Here is a 22,204-nt window from a genome sequence, read left to right as displayed (position 1 = left end):
CTACTATTGGTCATTACTGTTTCCAGGCCTTTTCTTATTGTCCACTTTTCTTCTACTGGGACCAATCCTGCTTCTACTCAGAAAGGATTTAAGGAGCAGTATTTCAGTAGTTTGGTGGCTTAGCATCCAGTGGGCCTATTGCTTCTGGTCCTACTTAGATCTCACAGACCAGTTGAAGTAACTGGGTCTCTTGGGTGCCATTTTTACTCGCCTGTCTCTGCCTTTTCTCGTGGACTTCACCTGACATGCCGATTCATTTAGGCTTGGTGCGCTGCCTTGTTTAGCACTGTTTTTCCAGACCTCTTAAGGGATTGTTCATTTGTTTCTTAATCCCAAACCCCCTGACTGGATTCCTACTACGTACTGCTTGCTTCATTCTCTGCCTAGTGCCTGCCACCAGACTGGATTCTATTCTCTGCCTGCCTGACAGGACATCCATCGTTAGACTTCCAGAGTTTAGCTGTCTGCCTTCTTGCCTACTGTTACACAACCTTCTGCTTTACCAGCCTTTCCAGACTCTTTCTGTTGGTGACTACAGGAACCTTGTTAGCTTTCCTGTCCTGACCTAATGAGTCTCTTTAGTGTCTGGGTATCAGGCTCCTTGGTCTGGCTCTGCCTGCCAACGACAAGTACCTGTTAAGATACTATCTCCCAGTTTACTACTAGGTTTTTATTGCCTTGGGCCAACGTTTTAGTAATTCTTGTTTACTTTTTCATTCCCTTTGTTTCCTGTATGTAATCTGTGGAGAGGAACAGTGTGTTCCTTTAAACATCTCTTGGATTCGTTCCTTTCTCTTTATTTCCTCTGGGGCTACTCTAGCTCTGATCCTCATGACTTTATCCAGCAGGACTCTATCTAGTTTTAGCTAGAGCTCAGCACTGGTGCCTCAAAGGGTCGCCTCAGAGGATAAGAGAGAAGCCAAGCGGTCATGAGGACTGCAATCTCCATTCCCACAGTAACTTCAAACAGGTCAGCTAGATTTGTATCTGTTGTACATACTGAGCTTCTGTAAAGGTTTTGTTTGGGGGAAAAACAATTCTGCACTGAGAGAAAAATAAGTTGGAGAATCAGTGTCCAGTTATTCTGCATACCACTGCCAGACCAGCTCCTTAAAATATTCCTTTATTTTATAACATTCCTGCTAAATATCCTTATCAGTCACTACTATTATGTCTTATATTTAAATCTGTTTACATACTGGGCAAACGCTATGGGGAGAACCATGTTTCCTACTATTATTCAACATCTATGTTCTCACCATTCTACTCAAGCCCCACTGGCCCCTCTACATTATTGGTCAGTATTGTTTCCAGGCCATTCCATATGTTGTCTTTTCCTTACTTCCTTTCTTTGCTTTGCCTATTCAAGTATGATTTCTGCTTCAGCCCTTGGCAGTTCAAGTTCTCCTTGAAAACTTCTATTCTAGGCCTGACAAATCTCACCCCTTCACCACATTATCCTGAATTTTGGGTCAGGACCTCCGAATTAGGCAGCCAATTTGCTCTTACTGTTCCACACATTCGTTTCCTTGTTTGTTTTCTCAAGCAGATTTTATACCTTTGATGGCAAAGAATTTATGTTTTACACTCTGTTCCATTACAAGGGTTTGTGTACCACAAATAGCACATTAGTGATTGGTAAATAGGAGAATGGTGTCATTAAAATTAGGTGGAAGGCCAACTGGTTCACGTGTGAAGTGTTTTAGCACTTTAAGTTTTGACGTGATCAGGAGCCAGCTTTCTCACAATTAAAGAGAAGCCTTCACAATATGAAGACTTTCAGAAAAAAAGAAGAATCCTGCACAAAACTGCCCCTTTTTTGTGACTGGTTTAGTGATTTCAACAACCTCTAAATTTCCCATCACATTAAACTAGCTGGTGAAGCTGTGAGTACTGATAATGAAGCTGTGAAGACCTTTCACTGTGTGATTCTAAAAAGTTGGTTACTCCTCAATTAGATTTTTAATTCTGATGAAAATGGCGTCTATTAAAAGTAAATGCCCTTGAGGATTCACGTTGGGGAAAGAGGAAGCGTGAAGGCTACCAAGCATTGATGGCTGTGATGCTGGGTGCAGATGCCAGTGGAGATTCAACCTCCTGAGTGTTTTTATTAGAATGGTTATTGTTTACATTAGTGCTCTGATTACAAATTTGCATTGGGTTTAAGTGACCTGCCCTAACCACGTTTTCCCCAGAAGCCCTGTTATTTTTAGTGTGCAATTCTGCAGAACAGGAGATTCTTCAGGAAGACATGTATGCCTTTAGCGCAGAACATCTGGTACTTTTTTATTCGCACGACGTCTAGTTTGGTGTTGCCCATGTAGTATGTGCTTAATAAATACTTGTTTATTCTCAGGCAACCTTTAATTCATAAATATTTTTCCATAACCTTGGAGGTGTTTATTTCTTACTTTTGTCTAATCCATGTTGGCTTTAATTTCTCTATTAATGGCCCAGATTATTTAGAGGAGAACACGTAGCAGAAGGGAGACACAGAAAGCCAGGATGAATTGGGACTAACATACGCACACTAATGTGTATAAAATAGATAAATAATGAGAACCTGCTGTATAGCACAGGGAACTCTGCTCCACTTAGCTGTACAGTAGAAACTAGCACAACATAGTAAAACAACTCTAGCCCAATTGAAAAAATAAAAAGAAACCTCTGGGGTAATGGATGGCTCTAAGATCAGTTTGAAGAAAGAGCCTAGCAGCCTTTTATCTTTCTTTTTTCCCAGGGCTGGCTTTTAATGTTAACCGGGTGCTAAACTCATGAGAGGCCAGAGGGAGAGACTACAAGGTCAGCGGGTCTAACACACACTTTTGAAGTCCCAACTGATGGTAGTAGCCTTCTTCTTTCTGCAGCATCAGAGAAAAGATGTCTCTCCATCCACCGGCCTATTTGTGTGTCCCAGGAAGGTAAAAATAAAGAAATGTAGTGGGATCAGCCCTAGGACTGCACTTGGTGAGGTGCCTGGTTCATAATCAGTGGACAAAGTGTCCTTGCAGGGGACCAGTGGCTCCTTTTGTGTGTTAGCTTCCAAGAGAGGCCCTGGTATTTGAAGGAAGGGGGTTGGTTTGTTTGTTTGTAATGACTGTTTACATTAACTGGAACAAAATGCTGAAAAGAAAACAGCCAGAATTAAGATGGGGCTGAGATAACCACAATAAAGTCAAATGTAAGCCATCTCAGGGACAAACTTTCTCACTTTTTGCAGTACAGATTATGCATCTTTTACATGTACCTCTCATTTGACTTCAAATGTAGCTTCACCTGGCCTGAGGATGGTGAAACCCAGCCTTACACTCAAAATAATGTTGATCCATTTTCAAATATTCACACACTCAAAACAGAAGTCACTTGTATTACAACGCCTTCACCGCTTTTAAAACCAGACCAATGAGATCTACAAGTGGGGACCTTCATGATCTGGAAGCTGCTCATCTGTTCTGCTTCTCTTGCCAAGAGCAGCCCCTATCCGTCACCTCCAATTTCTTAACCACAGAGTCTCTGCACATGCTATGGTCATTTCCTTTGCCTGGGATGCTCTTCACTCTCCTTTTTTGCCTTGTAATTGCTCAATACTTTTTTGTTTAATATCCTTCCCGATAGCCAGAAAGTTCCACAAGAGCAAGCCACATCCGTCTTGTTCACCACTGGACCCTCAATGCCTAGCAGGGTATCAAACACTTAGTAGGCTGTCAACAAATATTTAGTGTCTTCAGTCAGACCCTTAAGGCTCAGCTCAAACATCATCATCCTCTTTGGTAAGGTGTCCCAGAGTCTCTGGCACTCCGGTGGTGACCCCCCTCATGTGCTCCGTGGGCTCCCTGTTCCTATGTGTTGCAATGAAGCACAGTCATCAACAACTGGCCTCTCCCAGTAGACTAGGAGGTTCTAAAGGGCAGGACTGTGAGCTTCATCCTCCTAACCCACAGCACTCTGGATATCACCTGGTATACTCTAAGGAGCTCAATAAAGATCTACTGGGCAGATTATTAAGCAACATTTGAGCTTGGGGGTTACTCAGCTATGGCTCACACCCACATCTCTCAAACAGGAATTACGTGAAAGCAGTGGATAACCAGGTCACATCTTACTGCAGCAACCACTTCTATGCCATTTTTCAGGAGGGGGGGCATTTAAGTAATTCAAATCACACGTGTGTGTGTGTGTGTGTGTGTGTGTGTGTGTGTGTGTGTGTGTGTGTGTGTGTGTGTGTAGTGAGTTAAATTCAGAATATACATCAAATTTTAAGTCAAACAGAAACTTCAACAAAGCAAATTTACCTTAGGGCTCCTTGCCCATCCTGTCTGGGAGCATGTATTCCCTCTTCTCTGCTGTCCTTGGGTAGTTTACCATCTGCATGATTAAAAAGAAAGTTAATGACAATGGCAAAGCCAGGATTAAGACGGCTTTCAGATGTCTAACATTCTTTTTATTCTACTTTCCAAGTTAATTGCCTCATCACAATCACACCTACAGCATGGTCAAATTTATCCTAATGCACTCTCAAAAAATATGTTCATAAACATATTAGCTTCGGCATAGCAGAAGTTAGGTTGAAGGGGAGAAGGGCAAAAGGGTCATAGCCTGAAGATACCTGAATAACAGGCACATGAGCATGTTTGTAGACCTGGTATCTAAATTTACATTTCAGGTAGCTTCTCTAGATTGTATGATGGTGGTTCATTCAAGTTCTGCCCGGCCCCGCTAATGTTCTCAATGTGAACTTTATTTTTAAAGCGGCGTGGGCCTCTTCCTGACAACTGCAGGAGGAAAGATTACGAATACCAGCGGTGCCCTGTTGCTGCCGCTGCACCAAATCACCTAGCATTTGTCTAGAGATTTACATTTTTAACAAAGCTTTGACACACATGATCTTATTCGCTCCCCACAACAACTATAAACCCAAAGTAGCTCAGGAAACTGAAAATAGCACTCAATCCAATTGTTAGCTCTCCATAGGTGCTTTGGCTAAAGAGCCTTACACTTCCTTGGGATTAGGCAGTGGGCGCCTGCTGCTTCTACTACCTGGCAGCCTGGGAATAAAGGAACGACTGTATTTCTTTGGTCGCAACGCAATCATGGCAACAGAAAGCACCCACTCCTTACACTTTCACCCGTACAGTCTGTCTAGGCAATTAATCAGCGCTCCCCTTGGGGGTTTTCCTACAGGATGCTAGTTGCCTTGCCAATCAACCCCTCCCACGGAGGGGAGCACAACCACACCCCCAGCGAGGCCTTGGCCAGCCGGGAAAGGTGCTCTGGCCTACACGAGTGGAAGCGGAGACTCAGGTAAAACTCACACGTGAATCCTGCCGGGCCTCAGTGTCCCCATCTGTAAAATGGGCTACACCTCCTCTCTCTTGGCTAGTTCCCTCCCATTTCACGCTAGGCCCCTAGGAAGGGAAATCAGTGCTTAACCGCAGCTTAAAGTCCTTTAGTTTGGCAGCTGTCGCCGTGCCGGGCATGCTCAGTAGCCCGGCCGGCTCGGCAGCAGGAGTAGGAAGCAGCTTTCCGCGCCCGGGCGGCGGACTGCGGGCACTTTGATGAATCACGTGTGCGGAGGCCCTCTTAAAGAGATAGGCACCTACTTTCCCTCCACCCTAAACACCACCCTGAGGGCGGCGGCGGCGGCGACCGTGGTAATTGCAGCCGCTCGGGGGCAGGGCTTGCCCCAGCGCAGAGTAGTGGCAACGGCTTGTCGCGTCGGGAGCCCCGGGGACGTGAACTCGGCAGACCCACTCTCTCCCCCTCTCAGGAGGAGGTGCTGCCAAATCCACGCGGGGCAGCGGGACCGCCCCGAGGGGCTTCCTCAGTGGAGGAGAGGTGGGGTTCCAGGGCACAGGTGACAGGGCCGGAGAAAGATGGAGCAGCCCGGGGCGGCGGCGGCGTCGGGCGCCGGAGGCTGCGGCGAGGAACCCGGTGGGGGCCGAAGCAACAAGCGGAGCGCGGGGAACCGGGCCGCCAACGAAGAGGAAACGAAAAACAAACCTAAATTGGTGAGTGCTCCCGCAGCCCTCGCCGGCCTTGGGGACAGCGAGAGCCCCGGGATCCTCCTGCCGTTGAACACGGGGGGACCCGGGGCCCCCTCCCAAGGGTGACCGCGACCTCGCTGTACAACTCCGGGAGCCGCTAAAGCAGCGGCCACGCCGAGGCGCGGAGACGGCGTGGGGGCGGAAGAGCACCCCCTTCTCCACTTAACCCCTTTCTCCCTCTTGGCAGCCCGGGAGGCGGTGCGGGAAGGAGAAAGGCCCCACCCCAACTTGGGGAGACCCCGAGTACCGGGTAGGGGCTGTTGTTTGTCTAACTTGTGGGCGCGAACCTTCTTTGCGCGATTCCATTCCCCTCCGACCCTTGTCAGTTGCTGGGTTTTTGCCTCTTAAAGCTTAGGGTTCGGGCAGGGGAACCTAGCTCTTTTTTTCAGTCCCACTACTTGGGAGCCCACCCACAGACTTACAGAAAAACCCCAAAACAACCAATTAACCAACCGAACACAAAAATTCCCAAAACAACAACAAAAAACACACAACGTAGGCCCCCAGTCTTTCTACTTGACCAGATATCTAAGGAAGAGGCGCCTACATGATTTTTTTCCCCTTGCCTCTCCATGTGCTCTTCCGAGAAACATTTCTTTGGAAGAGTGGGGGGAGCGTGGGAGTTAGAGGCTGGCTGAGGTACCACCGACTGTCGTGTGTGTAATCGTCAGAGTCGTCCAGTACTTCCAGTTAGTTGATTAAGAACGCTCAAAAGCAGTAGGCAGACCGCACAAATCTCCCCGTCCTGAGAGTGTGTGCCCCAGTGGGGAGCAGTCCATTTCCTGCCCCTGACTTCATGTGCAGAGGAATGAAATCTATGGGGCCTGGTATTAGATTGAGAAATACTGGAGTGTCTTCAACTCATCAGTTAAAACGGTTCCTCTTTTTTTTTTTCTCCTTCAGCTTAGGAAAATGGTTTAATAATAGTGAAACTTAAAAACAGGTCAAATTCTTACAGTATATTGGCCAAAGACTATTTTTGCCAACACTGTCAAATATTAGGCAGACATTTATCAATAAACTTTCTAATTTGGGTGGCAGAGGGGATATGGTTTTCTAGCACAAATTCAGCAAATACTCTGTCTGAAGTTTCTTCGTTTAGGTCTGGAGCACAAGCCCCATGTTGCATATCTAGTTTTCTGTTTTAACCAGCAACTTGATTATAATAAGGAAGGAGGCAGTGACATATAACTATAGCCTTTTCTTAGGGTATCTGGCCATTTGGTATGTACCTGTTGTGCTTCTCTCCCTTGCCTGCTGTTTGCCTTTCAATTATGAACTGTCCAGATTGGAAAACAGGGACCGAAGTGTTATCGTTACAGGAAATATGTAGCCTTCCATTATGTGGAAAGGGACCTAGTGGGGTAGAATAAAACAACCAGTCTAAAGTCTCATCAATTCCACCCTAACTTGAGGCAAAGTAAGAATTACTTGATGTGTCCTCATATTCCCCCCTCCCAAGTATTTACACGTGAAGGAACTGAGTCACAAGCTCTTTGTGAATTGTCTATACTGGCAGGGGGTTAATGGGATTAATGGGTGCCCCTGTTATAAAACTTAGAAAAGTTTTGCGAGTGTATTACCAAAGTTTAATGTATTTAAAAATCCTGATGTTGAAATGTTATCAGTTTGCGGTAAAAGAGTGATCATGTTTCTTTCTTTCTTTTTTCTTTTTGGATCCAGTACAAAACTGGTTTAAACAGTGATTAAAAGTTTAAGCAAAAGTAAAAGCGAACTGATAGTTTCCACAAAGAGTTTGGTACATCTAGCAAGAGCCTTCCACTTTTAGGATGTGTGAGCTCAAGAAAAAGCACTTATCTCTGTCTGTTAGTAATAACACCTTGATTCTATTCTTCCCATCCTTTTGGTCATTTGTCCTGTTTCATCTTTTATGCTTTGACAAGGTAACTAGAAAGTTATGAGATGGTATCACTTTCAGTTCCTAGCTAACACTATTTGGTGTTGAGTATAGCTTGATATAGTAGAACAAGTATTTGAATCCAAGAGTTTGTGAATATCAATGGGAAATTGCTTTTGTACTCAAAATAATTTTTGAGCCTTACCTGATTTTACAAGCAGATATGTCAGAGTTTATAAACATAAATTTAGGAAGACATTTCAGCACATTTTAAGGCAAGAAAGTTGACCAAATAATAAGACTTGGAAAACTTTTAAAGTAAATGCCTTACTCCTTATTTTGAGTTGTCTTACTGAAGTGCTCAACATGTTCTAAGGCCATGTAGAGAGGAGTTCATCTGGGATTCTTAATAAATATTGCTGGTAAAATAAAGCTTTACCTAGACTAAATTTTATTATTTTGAGTATTATGTTGTTAACCACTGTAGTAGTCCTTAATTGTGTTTGTGTGTGTGTGTAAAGGAGTTGTGGGGGATTGTAAAAGAGAGCCATATGGTAGTAGAAATTATTTGTGTAGGTGATTATGGGGGATAAGGGTTCTTAAACTGAAGTCATATGAAAAAATTTGAGTGTATGTAGGTACATTCAGTTTTCTGGGCCTCATAGTTTTCATCAGTTTCTCAAAGGCATATGTCTCCTATAGAAGAATAAGAACTTTTGGGTTACCAGAGAGAGAGCAAAGGAAATGCCGGTTGATTCCACTTGAAGAGACTGGGGAGAGGAGGAGGTCACCGACAAGGGAGAAGGGAAATAACACTGACCACACGAGTGGTAGATATTGAAGATAGTGCGTCTGGGAGTAAGCGGTTAATTACACACACCTATATAGTATTAGCTAAAATGAAAGTTTTTACTGCATACAAAATTTAAATTGATAGCTATCGTATAGTGGATGCGTACAGTATAAGGCTTGTGATTCAGTTGTTTTCATTTAGTTTCTCATTGTTCTGGGAAACTGAAGAAGGAAGGCATGTTTTCTATAGAGAGGAACTACTTTCATTTATATCCTCAACCTTTTGATGGGTATTAGAATTTTTTCAGAGCGACATTTCAGGACTCTTAACGACTTCTGCTTGAGATTAATTAAATCAATTTGACAAAGCTTACTTCCATTTTCTTCATCTGTGCATCCTCATAATGACCCTTTTATTTTGGTTCTTTTTAATGAAGGCAACCTTGTTTTGGACTCATCACAGTTTGGATAATGCCTTAGTAGTAGAGCTTTGTATTTTATGTAACTATCTGGTTAGGCCCAGATTGTAGCATGTCATCAAACAGCATGAATCTTAATTAGTAATTTGATGTCAACCATGGAATGTATTTTGTCAACTCAAGTAGTACAGAGAGCTCTAGAAGTGTCATGAAGGGGACATCCTAAATCCCACGTTTTTAAGGCAGTGACTTAACCATTAGTAGAGGCTAGTGTTAAGGTAGAACCAGCAGTCCTCACACACATACCATGGTGTAGAGTGGCTTAACATTCTTTGATGTTTTTGCATTTTGACTTTGTGTTTCTGTATAATTCCTGAAGGCTTTGGTTGTTTAGATAGTAGAGTCACATTAGTAACTTGAAATAACAAGTTAATGTTCTGGTTCTTACATAACTTCCTGAGTATTTGGTTATTTGTTTTTAGTTGGATAAATCATGTTTTGATTTTAATTGATAAAGGCTGAGCACAGTGTGTTCCTGTATGACACACACTTACTGAGCATGTACTATGTTCTAGGCATTATTCCGAAGATTGGTGATACAAAGGTGCCATTGTCTAGTGAGGGAGACAGGGAAGTTAATTAATGACTACAGAGTGGTGTGATAAGGAACAATGGGAATATGTATTAGCAGGGTGATAATAGAAACGTGGAGAGGCATCTGAATCTAATTGGATGCTTGAGTGTGGTAAGGAAAGGCTTACCACAGTAGGTGACATTTGCACCAAGGCTTGAAGAATAAGGCATTAATTGAAGAAGGGGAGGGAAAGGCATTTAAGAGTGAAAGAACAACGAATACAAAGGTAGAGAGACGTGGTAGCATGTCCAGTAAAGAAGCTGTGGATAGATGTTAGTGGCTGAAACAAAGGTTCCATATGGTAGACCCGTTAGAAAAGAGAGTGAGTCCAGTTCATGATGGGTATTTGTATGCCATGTTAGAGTTTCAGCTTCTTTCTGAAAGCCATACTAAGTCATTGAAAAAATGCTAAGGAGGAGACTGAGCTGATCAGAATTGTATTTCAGAAAGAAACTTAATACAATGGAGAATTTCTTGGACAAGGATGCCAGAATGGAGGCAGGAAGACCAGTTAGGAGGAGCAGAATGGCATAAGAGTTTGATGTTTAGGGTTAGAGACCTGGATTCCAATTGCAGTGCATCCATTCATCCATTTCCTAGCTCATCCATTTACTCGGCATATTTCTCTACATCTCGGTTTCCTCCTGCCGATCCATTGCCTCTCCTTCCTGCTACCCACCCTGAACATCTTCACCAAATTGGAAATGTCCACCATATTTCTCCTTTATAAATCTAATCCGCCTCTCACAGTCCAGCTGGTGCCTCATAATTCTCTCATTCTTCCATTAAACTTCAGCTTACTGAAGGCTCTTCCTTATTCTGAATTCCTATCGTGGGTCTGAATGTTATATGCTGATCTCATACCTCCAAAAGATTTTAAACTGCTTCTGGGCAAGGGTCCTGCTTTATGCCTATTCTTGAAAACCTTGCAGACCGGTGCTGGTGTGCAGAGCTACTCAACAAATGATTATTAGCTGGGGATTCTTTCCCTATAGGCCAGACATTTTGAGAGTGTAAACTGTTGAAAAGAGGCTTTTTGAAAAAGAAATGTGCCATTTTTTCTCTTAGAATATATGCTTCATCAAATGAACCTATCTGTACATTCTTCTGTGTCCTTTCTCTAATTTTGAAAGTCGAGAAACTTCTTGGCTGGACGATCTCATCCCTTACTGCCTCGTTTGTTTGGTTGGGTTCTTGTGATGTCACAGCCTGAACTTCCATGTGGGGAACCAGTATCAAAAAAAAAAAAAAAATGGTACAAATGAAAGTATTTACAGAACAGAAATAGAGTCAGAGATGTAGAAAACAAACTTATGGCTACCATAGAAGAAAGGGGGAAGTTGGGGAAGGTGGCATAAATTGGGAGATAGAGATTGACATATACACAGTATTATATATAAAATAGATAACTAATAAGAACCTACTGTATAGCACGGGGAACTCTTCTCAATACTCTGTAATGACCTATATGGGACAAGAATCTAAAGAAGAGTGGATATATGTATATGTATAACTGATTCACTTTGCTGTACAGTAGAAACTAACACAACCTTGCAAATCAACTATACTCCCATAAAAATTTAAAAAAAAACAACTGGTGATGACCCAAGTAATATTTTATTGGTATTAATAGGAGATATCAGATTATTGGCTAAAGAATACTGAATGGAGGACCAAAGGACCTGGGTTCCAGTATTTATTCTATCTTTTAGTTGCTTGTGATCTCTGATGAGCTGTTTAATACCAGAGGTTTGAGCCCTTGATTAACATCTGCCAGTCAGCGATAAACGCTTCCCTGATTTGCTTTACAAGGTGGTTTAGATAAAACACAGTAATGAATGCGAAAGCATATGGGAAATTCTATATTGCTATGCAAGTATAGAGCATTATTGTTAACCCCTTGCATTACCTGAATCAAATGTATTGTGGTTGGATAGTTTAATGGCTTTCTTGCAATTTGATAGTTCTAAGATTATTATTGTATGAAGTGCCATAGTATGGCTGCATGCTGATTGATTGCTTATTCTCTCTCCAATGCCATTTGTCCATTTGAAAGATTATACATTCTGTCCTTCTGCTAATAATTCTTTGTGTTTAATGAATACAAGATGTGAGTTTAACTTTTATTTTTCACTGTAATTTTTTTAAAAAAAGAATCAGGCTATCCTTTTCTTTCCATGTGTCAATTTGAGGCATTTAAAATTTCTGTTAAGAAAGCTTCACTAGATACCTATGACAATTCTGTCTTGTCAGGCAGCTTACTGCTGTTGTACAAATAAGAAAACTGAGTCACTGATGTGTTAAGGAGTCTGACCTAGAGATAAGTTTAAAAGCTCTCAGTTCTCTTGTCAAAGTTAGCTATAGCACTGAGTCATTATGCTTCAGGCACTCTGAAAGTGAAAAATTATTCAATCTCTTTTTTTGTTCCTTTTTTGGAACAATTATCATTGTAATCCACCTAGATTTCACTCTGAGTGTCAAGAGCTCTGGCAATAGCAACATGTCATTGAAGTAAAATCATATTCTTTTCCAACCTGGTCTCAAAGAACACTGTAAATAACAGGATGCTCTGAAAATAGTACATACATAGTATATGCTAATTTACATGAATAAGCCCATTTGACTAAATAGCACTGGATATCAGTAGCACCATCGGGATGATTATTGAAGACCCAACTTTCTCCTGGTCCTATATTCCGTCTGCCATGCAGAAGAGACCAATTCCTTCTGTCAGATTTTGGCTGTTTGATATTTTCTTTTGTCTCATGACTGAAGAAACTAAGATGATGGACAGATGACTTGAAATACAGTTATATACTTGATATCCAAGTGGGCATCTTGTAGAAGATACTCAAGTGGAAGACAGCTCAAAAATGATGCATGTAAAGGGAGGCTGAGATACATTTTCACATAGCTATTTATTATGAATGTAGTAGAAATAAATCAATTCACACTAATTTAAAACTTATTTACCTGATCAGGCTGAATCCGTTTCAGTCTAAATGATTTACTTGGGCTGTAGCTTGAACAGACATTCAGCTGAATCTTGATCCTTGCTTGCTTTATGTGAAGTGGCCTGGGGAAAAGGGTATTGGTGCCTTTCTCATGAAAGGATGTAGAAAGCAAAATCTTACTAATCACCACTTACACAGGCTTTGGTTTAATGAAGGTTTTGCTGTATTGCTTTAGTGAGAGTCAGCTACATTGCTACCAGATACAGAACAGCAAATCGGCCTCCAGTCTCTCCGTCTGCTAGGGCTCTATGTCGTGGTGCCTAGTGCAAGTGAGAAGTTTCTCAGCTGGCTATTCAGGCAGGCCTAGGTAGGAATCTACGACTTCATTAGGAATGAATGATTTCACAAACGTTATTGATTCAATCACCTGGCAATTCTGGTGTTCGTCCAAGGGAGAAAAGATGTTGGGTAAAATCCTTAAAAAAAACACCTCTATTTGTTCTTCTGTGATAGATATCCACATGCTTTTGTAAAGATCTGCTCAAAATTATGAGGAATTTTTCTCTACCTTTAATTTGTTGGCCTTTCCCCTAGCTAAAAGTATCAATAAAAGAGCTAAAATAGAGTTTTCACTTTAGTTATAATATGGGCTAGTTAATAAGGCTTTTTAAATAAAAGGTATGAAAAATTTCAACATACTAAAAAGTAGAGAGGATAGTATAATGAACCACCATTGGGTATTATACCATTAACTATGTATAGTAGTTATTTTGATTTTCAACATTTGCTTCATCCATCCTTTATTTTTTTCCGTGCTAAAGTACTTTAATGCAAATCCCAGATATCGTCATTTTACTCCTGCATACTTCAGTGTGCATCTCTATAAAAATTACTGACTTTGTCACATCTTTAAAAATTAACATATTCCTTGGTATCATCTAACACTCAATTCATAATCAAATATCCCCAGTTGCCTCAAAAACCAGATTTTTAATCTCATGTGTGCCTAATTAATGTACATGTCATCGAGCTCTTTAAACAAATACAGCTTTAAATTAATGGTAAAATGTCGTTCAAAGTTGCTCCACATAAAGTGCTATCATAAAGTATCAGCTCCAGTTAAGTTCACTTGTGTCTTTAATTCTGTAGAACTATCTGGAAAGTTTGACTGCACAAGTGTGGAGAGGCTCCTTAGAACAGCTACTGTGTTGAGAAAAGAGACCAAATTAAGATCTTTGGCTCCACTCACTAATTGGGTAATCACTCATTCTTCATTTTGCAATTTGTGGAGTGGGGTTATATGCAAGAATTTCCCTCCCAGGGAAATTGTAGACAGTTGGGCAAAGGACCGTCTTCTTGAGTTCTGTCAGTAAAGGGTTCATGTAATTCTTTGATACACACGTATATAACTAAGTTTATGTTACTAGCTCTAGTTTCAATTTCCATACACAGGCCAATTTGGTACTTGAAGTGTCTGTCTTTGTTTTTTAGCCTTTTTAATACACTCTAAGTTGCTGCATATGGATAATTGGGTGAGCAAAGCTTTACAAAGAAGTCTGAACTATTAAGTTTCCTTATTTAGACATTTGTGGGGTTAAAATTGAAAAACCAGGCTACACTAATGAGGTGATAGAGCTGGGGATGGGTGGAGTGGGTAAGTATGAGAAATCGACCTGGGCAAAAGGCCTACACTCCACGCAGATTTACTAAAGAAATTGTGTAACCACTACTTTCCAGACAGCAATTTAGTGCTGTTATTGTGCTGCGTGGCAATAGGCATATAATTTCTTGAGCTTTGCGGACTCAGGTAGCTTTAGGCTGGCAACCCATCTCCACCCTGCAACTTCTAAGCTAACCATTTACTGACCCAATCAGGTGGGTGATTTTTCCTCAAAACAGGAGATGAGTGATAATTGCTGGGGCTGGACAGGTGGCGTTTTTCACCTTTCGTTTTGGTCGAGGGAGGGACAACTCTGGAGGTGGTGTTTTATGTGCTTCAAGATCAATCACTGATAAAATCTCAAAGGCTTAACAGCATATTATGCTGGCTGAAGCTGCTTAAGGAAGATTCTATGTGGAGAAAGCAAGACCTTGTGTAGACTGCACACTGACATTTTGAACTTAAACGTGTAATCGAGACCAGGGCCGCTGTGTATGGTTGGGCCCCGCTCACGGGTGTGAGACCACAGAGGTCACATCACTTACCAAATCATTTGCCTATTCACAGGACTGTGACTTCCGGGGACCACTTTTCCTAGTTCACACAGAGGTGCCATACGGGCTAGCTACTGCAGTTAAGACCAGTTGGATTTTATTCTCACACCAGATGAGAAATTCAGCAAGGCACAGAACTTAGTTTAATGTCTCATTTATCATAGGTGTTTTCCATTTGTCATTGATTCGGAGAAAACAGTAAAAGGTGTCCATGTATGTACTATGTTGTCCTAAACCTGCTTGTGAATGATTGCAGCCCTCAAATGTAGAGAGCTGTGTCTTTGAAGATCTAGGCTACAGGTTCAATACGTTGATTACTTTCTCTGACCTAAGGCTCCTCCCTTTCTGCCCTCCTCCTAGTCATTTTCTTGACTTTCTTGTCCCGCAGTGCTTCACATGGTTACAGATTGTACAGGTAAGACTGCATTTTTTTGAAGTTTGTGTCATAACTCCAATTTCTCTTCACTTACATTGCCCACGATTCAAGGCAAGAACTTATGGAAAGTTAAGATGGGTTAAAATAAATTTGGCAGAAGCATTTCCTCTAATAATATGCTCTGCAGTCTAATACCTTGCATTACAAAATCAATGTGTTCCAGAAGAGTCAGTGTGTACACAGAACGTTTGTGAGTAGAAATAATCTTTTCTTGGGCTGACCTCACAGCTTGTTTTTCATTGGCAGTGCATTAGCTTGCATTTTTCTCCCCCTTTGGTTGAGTAGCTAATGGTCTTTAAACAAGCTATTAAAGGGAAGAATAATCTTACAATGCAAAAAAATAAAAGTAGCCTGGATTTTATCCATGCTGGTGGTTTGGCTTTTCATGTATTTGTTTTACTAAAGCAGCGCTAACTCATGTTCTCTGATCTCTAAATTCTCAGGCTTGCTGCGTATATCCTATGCTTGCTTCATCAGACCGTTTTCAGATGGTCTTGTGAACTTCTGAGAGCTCCAAATCCTCCATTTTTATATAAGCCGAGTAGGTCTGAGACCAAATACGAAGCTTTAAGTGGCCATATCTCTGTGTAAAATGGAATTGAGGCATTACCTATACCTTAAAGTAGGAATTGTGCAGGGCTCCATGCTCTTTCTACCAGCTCTGTTGTAGCTAATTGTGGATCAGAATGTTACATTACAAACCCCTGCTTTCAGCCCTCCCTTTAAGTAATCTATTATCACTTGCATGTTTCCAACCCTGAAGATCATCACCATCATTTTCACTTGTTTCTGCAAATATTATTAATGGTGTATCCTATGGCATTACAAAACCAGAAGTAACATACAGATGGGTGGCCAATGGATAGGAAATCAATGACTGAATGTGAAAGATTTATTTAAAAGCATTTCCTATCTACACCTGTCATCAACCATGTTGCCATAAACTAGTAGAAACTTCATTTTGATCTTAGTACCACCGCTTCGTGTTTTCAAGGTGCATCTTATTTTATAGAATCATGCTATACAGAGTTGAAATAAGCTAAATAGGATATATAACTGATCCTATTAAGTTGTATTTTTTTAAGAGCTTCTTGGCAATTTAAAAAGGTTATATAGAGAGTAAGCTAACTACTTCTTAAAATGTAACGCTGGGCAAGTTACTTATCTCTTTTCTCTCTGGGTGTCAGTTTATTCTGTAAAATAAGGGAGTTGAAATAAAGTCTTCAAGGTTCCATTCAGCTCTGACATTCTGGGAGTCAAGGTTATTGAGAGCTGTAATGAATCTGCCCTAACATAAATACATGACATCTGGGTTCTAGTTAGAAAAAAAGTTGGCAGTCATGAAAGATGACTGTTTAAGGCTGAATGCTAAGGATGAAAATACAAGTTAACTTTACTGTCCTGTTTCTGGAGTCTGAGTTGGCCTAGTTCAGTGAAGGTAACGTCAACATGGTTTTAACCATGCATTGTGTGCAGGGCCCTGCTGGCTCTCCTCTGGGTCATCCTCATCCTTGGGTGGTAGCCTTGGTTCACTGACCAAGTGCAGTACTCAAGCCTGCCCAGAACTGATTCTCAGTAACCAGTAAGATCATACGTGCCAGTCGTTACCCTAAGTACCTTGCATGTATTGGGTTGGCTAAAAAGTGCCTTCAGTTTTTAAGTAAAAATAAAAGACACATTTTTCATTTTTACCAAGAACTTTATTGAACAACGTATTCATGCTTTTGTTCCACTACTTTCTGCCATTTTTCAGGCAACTTCATAATTCCATCTTCCCAAAACTTTTTATCTTTTTGAGCAGAGAACTGTTCCAGGCGCCTTTTACAGTCTTCCAGGGAATTGAAAGTTTTTCCCTTAAGAGAATTTTGTAAAGAACGAAATAAATGGAAATCCGAAGGTACAATGTCTGGTGAATAGGGTGGATGAATCAGAACTTCCCAGCCAAGCTGTAACAGTTTTTGCCTGGTCATCAAAGAAACATGCAGTCTGGCGTTACCCTGATGGATGATTATGTGTTTTCTGTTGACTAATTCTGGACGCTTTTCGTCAAGTGCTGCTTTCAGTTGGTCTGATTGGGAGTAATACTTGTTGTAATTAATCGTTTGGTTTTCTGGAAGGAGCTCATTGATCGAGGACTCCCTTCCAATCCCACCATATACACGTCACCTTCTTTGGATGAAGACCGGCCTTTGGTGTGGTTGGTGGTGGTTCATTTCGCTTGCCCCATGATCTCTTCCATTCCACGTTATTGTACAGTATCCACTTTCCATCGCCCGTCACAATTTGTTTTAAAAACAGAACGTTTTCATTACGTTTAAGTAGAGAATTGCATGAGGAAATACAGTCAAGGAGGTTTTTTTTCCTTAACTTCTGTGGAACCCAAACATCAAAGCTATTCACATAACCAAGCTGGTGCAAATGATTTTCAGCGCCTGATTTGGGTATTTTGAGTATGATGGCTATCTCCTGCGTGGTATAACGTTGATTGTTCTCAATTAATGTCTCAATTTGATCGCTATCAACTTTAACTGGTCTACCTGACCGTGGAGCATTGTCCAATGAGAAATCTCCAGAACGAAACTTCGCAAACCACTTTTGACATGTTCGATCATTCACAGCACCTTCTCCATACACTACATAAATCGTTTTTTTGCATTTCGGTTGTGTTTTTATCTTTCTTGAAATAATAAAGCATAATATGCTGAAAATGTTGCTTTTTTTCTTCCATCTTTAATACTAAAATGGCTACACAAAAATTCACCAATTTTAATGTCTTTTTTTAAATGCATGCTGATATGACAGCTGTCATGTACAATCTAACAGAATTATTTTGAATGAAGTTAAAGACAACTAAGTGCTACTAGAGCCATCTTACAGGAAAAACCGAATGAACCTTTTGGCCACAACCCAATAATTGTCAAGACCCGTGCAGGGTCTGGGGTTTTATCCTGCTTACCGATCTGTTGCTGTTTCCTGGATGATTACAGAGGACTCAAGACTCCTGGGTCAGCAACAAAAGATGCTTTCTTATTCATTACAAAACCAGTAACCAGAATGTCAGCATGACATGCTGGTTCACTACAGTCCTAAGTCCCATGAGGTAGCCCAGGACGGATGCCTACCCAGGCAGTCAGTTGCACTACAGGAGAGGAACACTGAGCTTGGTGGACGTCCCACTTTTTTTTTTTTTGCGTTACGCGGGCCTCTCACTGTTGTGGTCTCTCCTGTTCTGGAGCGCAGGCTCCGGATGCACAGCCTCAGCGGCCATGGTTTAACGGGCCCAGCCGCTCCGCGGCATGTGGGATCCTCCCGGACCGGGGCATGAACCCGTATCCCCTGCATCGGCAGGTGGACTCTCAACCACTGCGCCACCAGGGAAGCCCGACTTGCCACTTTTATGGTAAGCAGAAGCAAGCCTGCTCTTTGGGGAGGGTTGATATTAGTACCTCATCATCTCGGTCACTTGCTACAAACACAACCTTGGGAAATGGCCTGGCTGAAGTGTTGTCGGGCCTTTCAGCCTTGGCAAACCCAGCAAGAATGTGCAGGGATGCTTGGGTATTGATGGCGGATATCCTCCCCCCATCAATAGTAATTCATTTGATCCTCACAACAGTTTTTTTTTTTTTTTACCTCTTTATTGGAGTACAATTGCTTAACAATGGTGTGCTAGTTTCTGCTTTATAACAAAGAGAATCAGTTATACATATACATATGTTCCCATCTCTCTTCCCTCTTGCGTCTCCCTCCCTCCCACCCCTCCAGGCGGTCACAAAGCACCAAGCTGATCTCCCTGTGCTATGCGGCTGCTTCCCATTAGCTATCTACCTTACCTTTGTTAGTGTGTATATGTCCATGCCTCTCTCTCGCCCTGTCACAGCTCACCCTTCCCCCTCCCCATATCCTCAAGTCCGTTCTCCAGTAGGTCTGTGTCTTTATTCCTGTCTTACCCCTAGGTTCTTCGTGACATTTTTTTTTTCTTAAATTCCATACATAGGTGTTAGCATACGGTATTTGTCTTTCTCTTTCTGACTTACTTCACTCTGTATGACAGACTCTAGGTCCATCCATCTCATTACAAATAGCTCAATTTCGTTTCTTTTTATGGCTGAGTAATATTCCATTATATATATATGTGCCACATCTTCTTTATCCATTCATCTGATAGTGAACACTTAGGTTGTTTCCATCTCCTGGTTATTGTAAATAGAGCTGCAATGAACATTTTGGTACATGACTCTTTTTGAATTATGGTTTTCTCAGGGTATATGCCCAGTAGTGGGATTGCTGGGTCATGTGGTAGTTCTATTTGTAGTTTTTTAAGGAACCTCCATACTGTTCTCCATAGTGGCTGTACCAATTCACATTCCCACCAGCAGTGCAAGAGTGTTCCCTTTTCTCTACACCCTCTCCAGCATTTATTGTTTCTAGATTTTTTGATGATGGCCATTCTGACTGGTGTGAGATGATATCTCATTGTAGTTTTGATTTGCATTTCTCTAATGATTAATGATGTTGAGCATTCTTTCATGTGTTTGTTGGTAGTCTGTATATCTTCTTTGGAGAAATGGCTATTTAGGTCTTCTGCCCATTTTTGGATTGGGTTGTTTGTTTTTTTGTTATTGAGCTGCATGAGCTGCTTGTAAATTTTGGAGATTAATCCTTTGTCAGTTGCTTCATTTGCAAATATTTTCTCCTATTCTGAGGGTTGTCTTTTGGTCTTGCTTATGGTTTCCTTTGCTGTGCAAAAGCTTTGAAGTTTCATTAGGTCCCATTTGTTTATTTTTGTTTTTATTTCCATGTCTCTAGGAGGTGGGTCAGAAAGGATCTTGCTGTGATTTATGTCATAGAGTGTTCTGCCTATGTTTAACTCTAAGAGTTTTATAGTGTCTGGCCTTACATTTAGGTCTTTAATCCATTTTGAGCTTATTTTTGTGTATGGTGTTAGGGAGTGATCTAATCTCATACTTTTACATGTACCTGTCCAGTTTTCCCGCACCACTTATTGAAGAGGCTGTCCTTTCTCCACTGTACATTCCTGCCTCCTTTATCAAAGATAAGGTGACCATATGTGCGTGGGTTTATCCCTGGGCTTTCTATCCTGTTCCATTGATCTATCTTTCTGTTTTTGTGACAGTACCATACTGTCTTGATTACTGTAGCTTTGTAGCATAGCCTGAAGTCAGGGAGCCTGATTCCTCCAGCTCCGTTTTTCGTTCTCAAGATTGCTTTGGCTATTCGGGGTCTTTTGTGTTTCCATACAAATTGTGAAATTTTTTGTTCTAGTTCTGTGAAAAATGCCAGTGGTAGTTTGATAGGGATTGCATTGAATCTGTAGATTGCTTTGGGGAGTAGAGTCATTTTCACAATGTTGATTCTTCCAATCCAAGAACATGGTATATCTCTCCATCTATTTGTATCATCTTTAATTTCTTTCATCAGTGTCTTATAATTTTCTGCATACAGGTCTTTTGTCTCCTTAGGTAGGTTTATTCCTAGATATTTTATTCTTTTTGTTGCAATGGTAAATAGGAGTGTTTTCTTGATTTCACTTTCAGATTTTTCATCATTAGTATATAGGAATGCCAGAGATTTCTGTGCATTAATTTTGTATCCTGCTACTTTACCAGATTCCTTGATTGGCTCTAGTAGTTTTCTGGTAGCATCTTTAGGATTCTCTATGTATAGTATCATGTCATCTGCAAACAGTGACAGCTTTACTTCTTCTTTTCCAATTTGGATTCCTTTTATTTCCTCTTCTTCTCTGATCGCTGTGGCTAAAACTTCCAAAACTGTGTTGAATAAGAGTGGTGAGAGTGGGCAACCTTGTCTTGTTCCTGACCTTAGTGGAAATGCTTTCAGTTTTTCACCATTGAGGACGATGTTGGCTGTGGGTTTGTCATATATGGCCTTTATTATGTTGCGGAAAGTTCCCTCTGTTCCTACTTTCTGCAGGGTTTTTATCGTAAATGGGTGTTGAATTTTGTCAAAAGCTTTCTCTGCATCTATTGAGATGATCGTATGGTTTTTCTCCTTCAATTTGTTAATATGGTGTATCACATTGATTGATTTGCATATATTGAAGAATCCTTGCATTCCTGGAATAAACCCCACTTGATCATGGTGTATAATCCTTTTAATGTGCTACAGCATTTACTTTGTAGGTGTGGAGAAAAGGCTCAGAGCCAATCAGTAACTTGCCCGAGGATATGTAGTGGTGAATTTGGAATTCAAGACCAGTGTGCCTATAAAAATTCATGTTTTTAACCAAGATTTTGCATCTATTGCCTAAGACCGTAAACTTCAGAGTAGCTGTAAAGTGACCTGAAGACCTAATGGTTCTCTAGACTGGTGATGGTTGGACCTGCTCTAGATTTGCATTATGCTTATGTCTAATTTGGAAGGGAGAGTTCAGGGGCCATTCATTTTAGTGCCACTGGTAATCAAAAGTTAAGATTCTTTGAATCACTGCCATGAAATAGTGGGTCAGATATGTGACCACTTACTTACTAGAAAAGAGCCATGAGAATGAAAGTGATGAGGCTGTGGATTTTAAGGATGCATGAATGTAATTCTTAAAAATACCAGTCTGGCTTCTATCAAATAATGTCATGTTCAACATAAGGCCTCCTGTACTTTACTACTGTTGCATATTCCATATGATTCTCTCTCTCTCTCTCTCTTTTTTTTTTTTTTTGGTCTGTTTTTTGTTAGCCATGAAGAGCGTAGCTTCTGAACTGGTTACTTTGCAAGCCATCCTGCCTGCTTCATCTTGTAGTTTCTATCTCTCCTCCCTTCCCCACTCTCCTTCTGTTTGTGAAATTCTGAGTGAAGTAAAACTGCTTTGGAAAAG

The 22,204-nt window shown here is 41.2% G+C and overlaps 1 protein-coding gene and 1 long non-coding RNA gene across 7 annotated transcripts in view; one reads left to right on the top strand and one right to left on the bottom strand.

Annotated features, from left to right (window-relative positions):
• LOC109549504 (uncharacterized) overlaps positions 1–6,321 on the bottom strand; it is a 485,617-nt gene extending 479,296 nt beyond the window's left edge. For 2 of the 5 annotated variants that reach the window (XR_012329285.1, XR_002175813.3), the window contains exons 1-2: positions 5,313–5,539; positions 4,293–4,365 (exon numbers count right to left, since the gene is read on the bottom strand). This is a non-coding gene — a long non-coding RNA (uncharacterized lncRNA). Of the gene's footprint in view, positions 1–4,292; positions 4,366–5,312; positions 5,542–6,000 lie in introns of those variants that run through there. The other 3 variants (XR_012329284.1, XR_012329283.1, XR_012329282.1) reach the window with 3 other exon arrangements.
• The window catches only part of DIAPH2 (diaphanous related formin 2), an 890,878-nt gene continuing 874,292 nt past the window's right edge, over positions 5,619–22,204 (top strand). Inside the window, exon 1 of one of the 2 annotated variants that reach the window (XR_012329281.1) lies at positions 5,619–6,008. Coding sequence is in view for 1 of the 2 variants with exons in the window: in XM_073799281.1 (XP_073655382.1) it covers positions 5,874–6,008 (135 nt within the window). In the remaining variant the exon portion in view is untranslated. The remainder of the gene's footprint in view (positions 6,009–22,204) is intronic. The other variant, XM_073799281.1, reaches the window with a different exon arrangement.

Source organism: Tursiops truncatus, chromosome X (genome assembly GCF_011762595.2).
Source record: "Tursiops truncatus isolate mTurTru1 chromosome X, mTurTru1.mat.Y, whole genome shotgun sequence".
NCBI classification, from domain to species: Eukaryota; Metazoa; Chordata; class Mammalia; order Artiodactyla; family Delphinidae; genus Tursiops; species Tursiops truncatus.
This window is presented reverse-complemented; position numbering and strand designations above follow the sequence as displayed.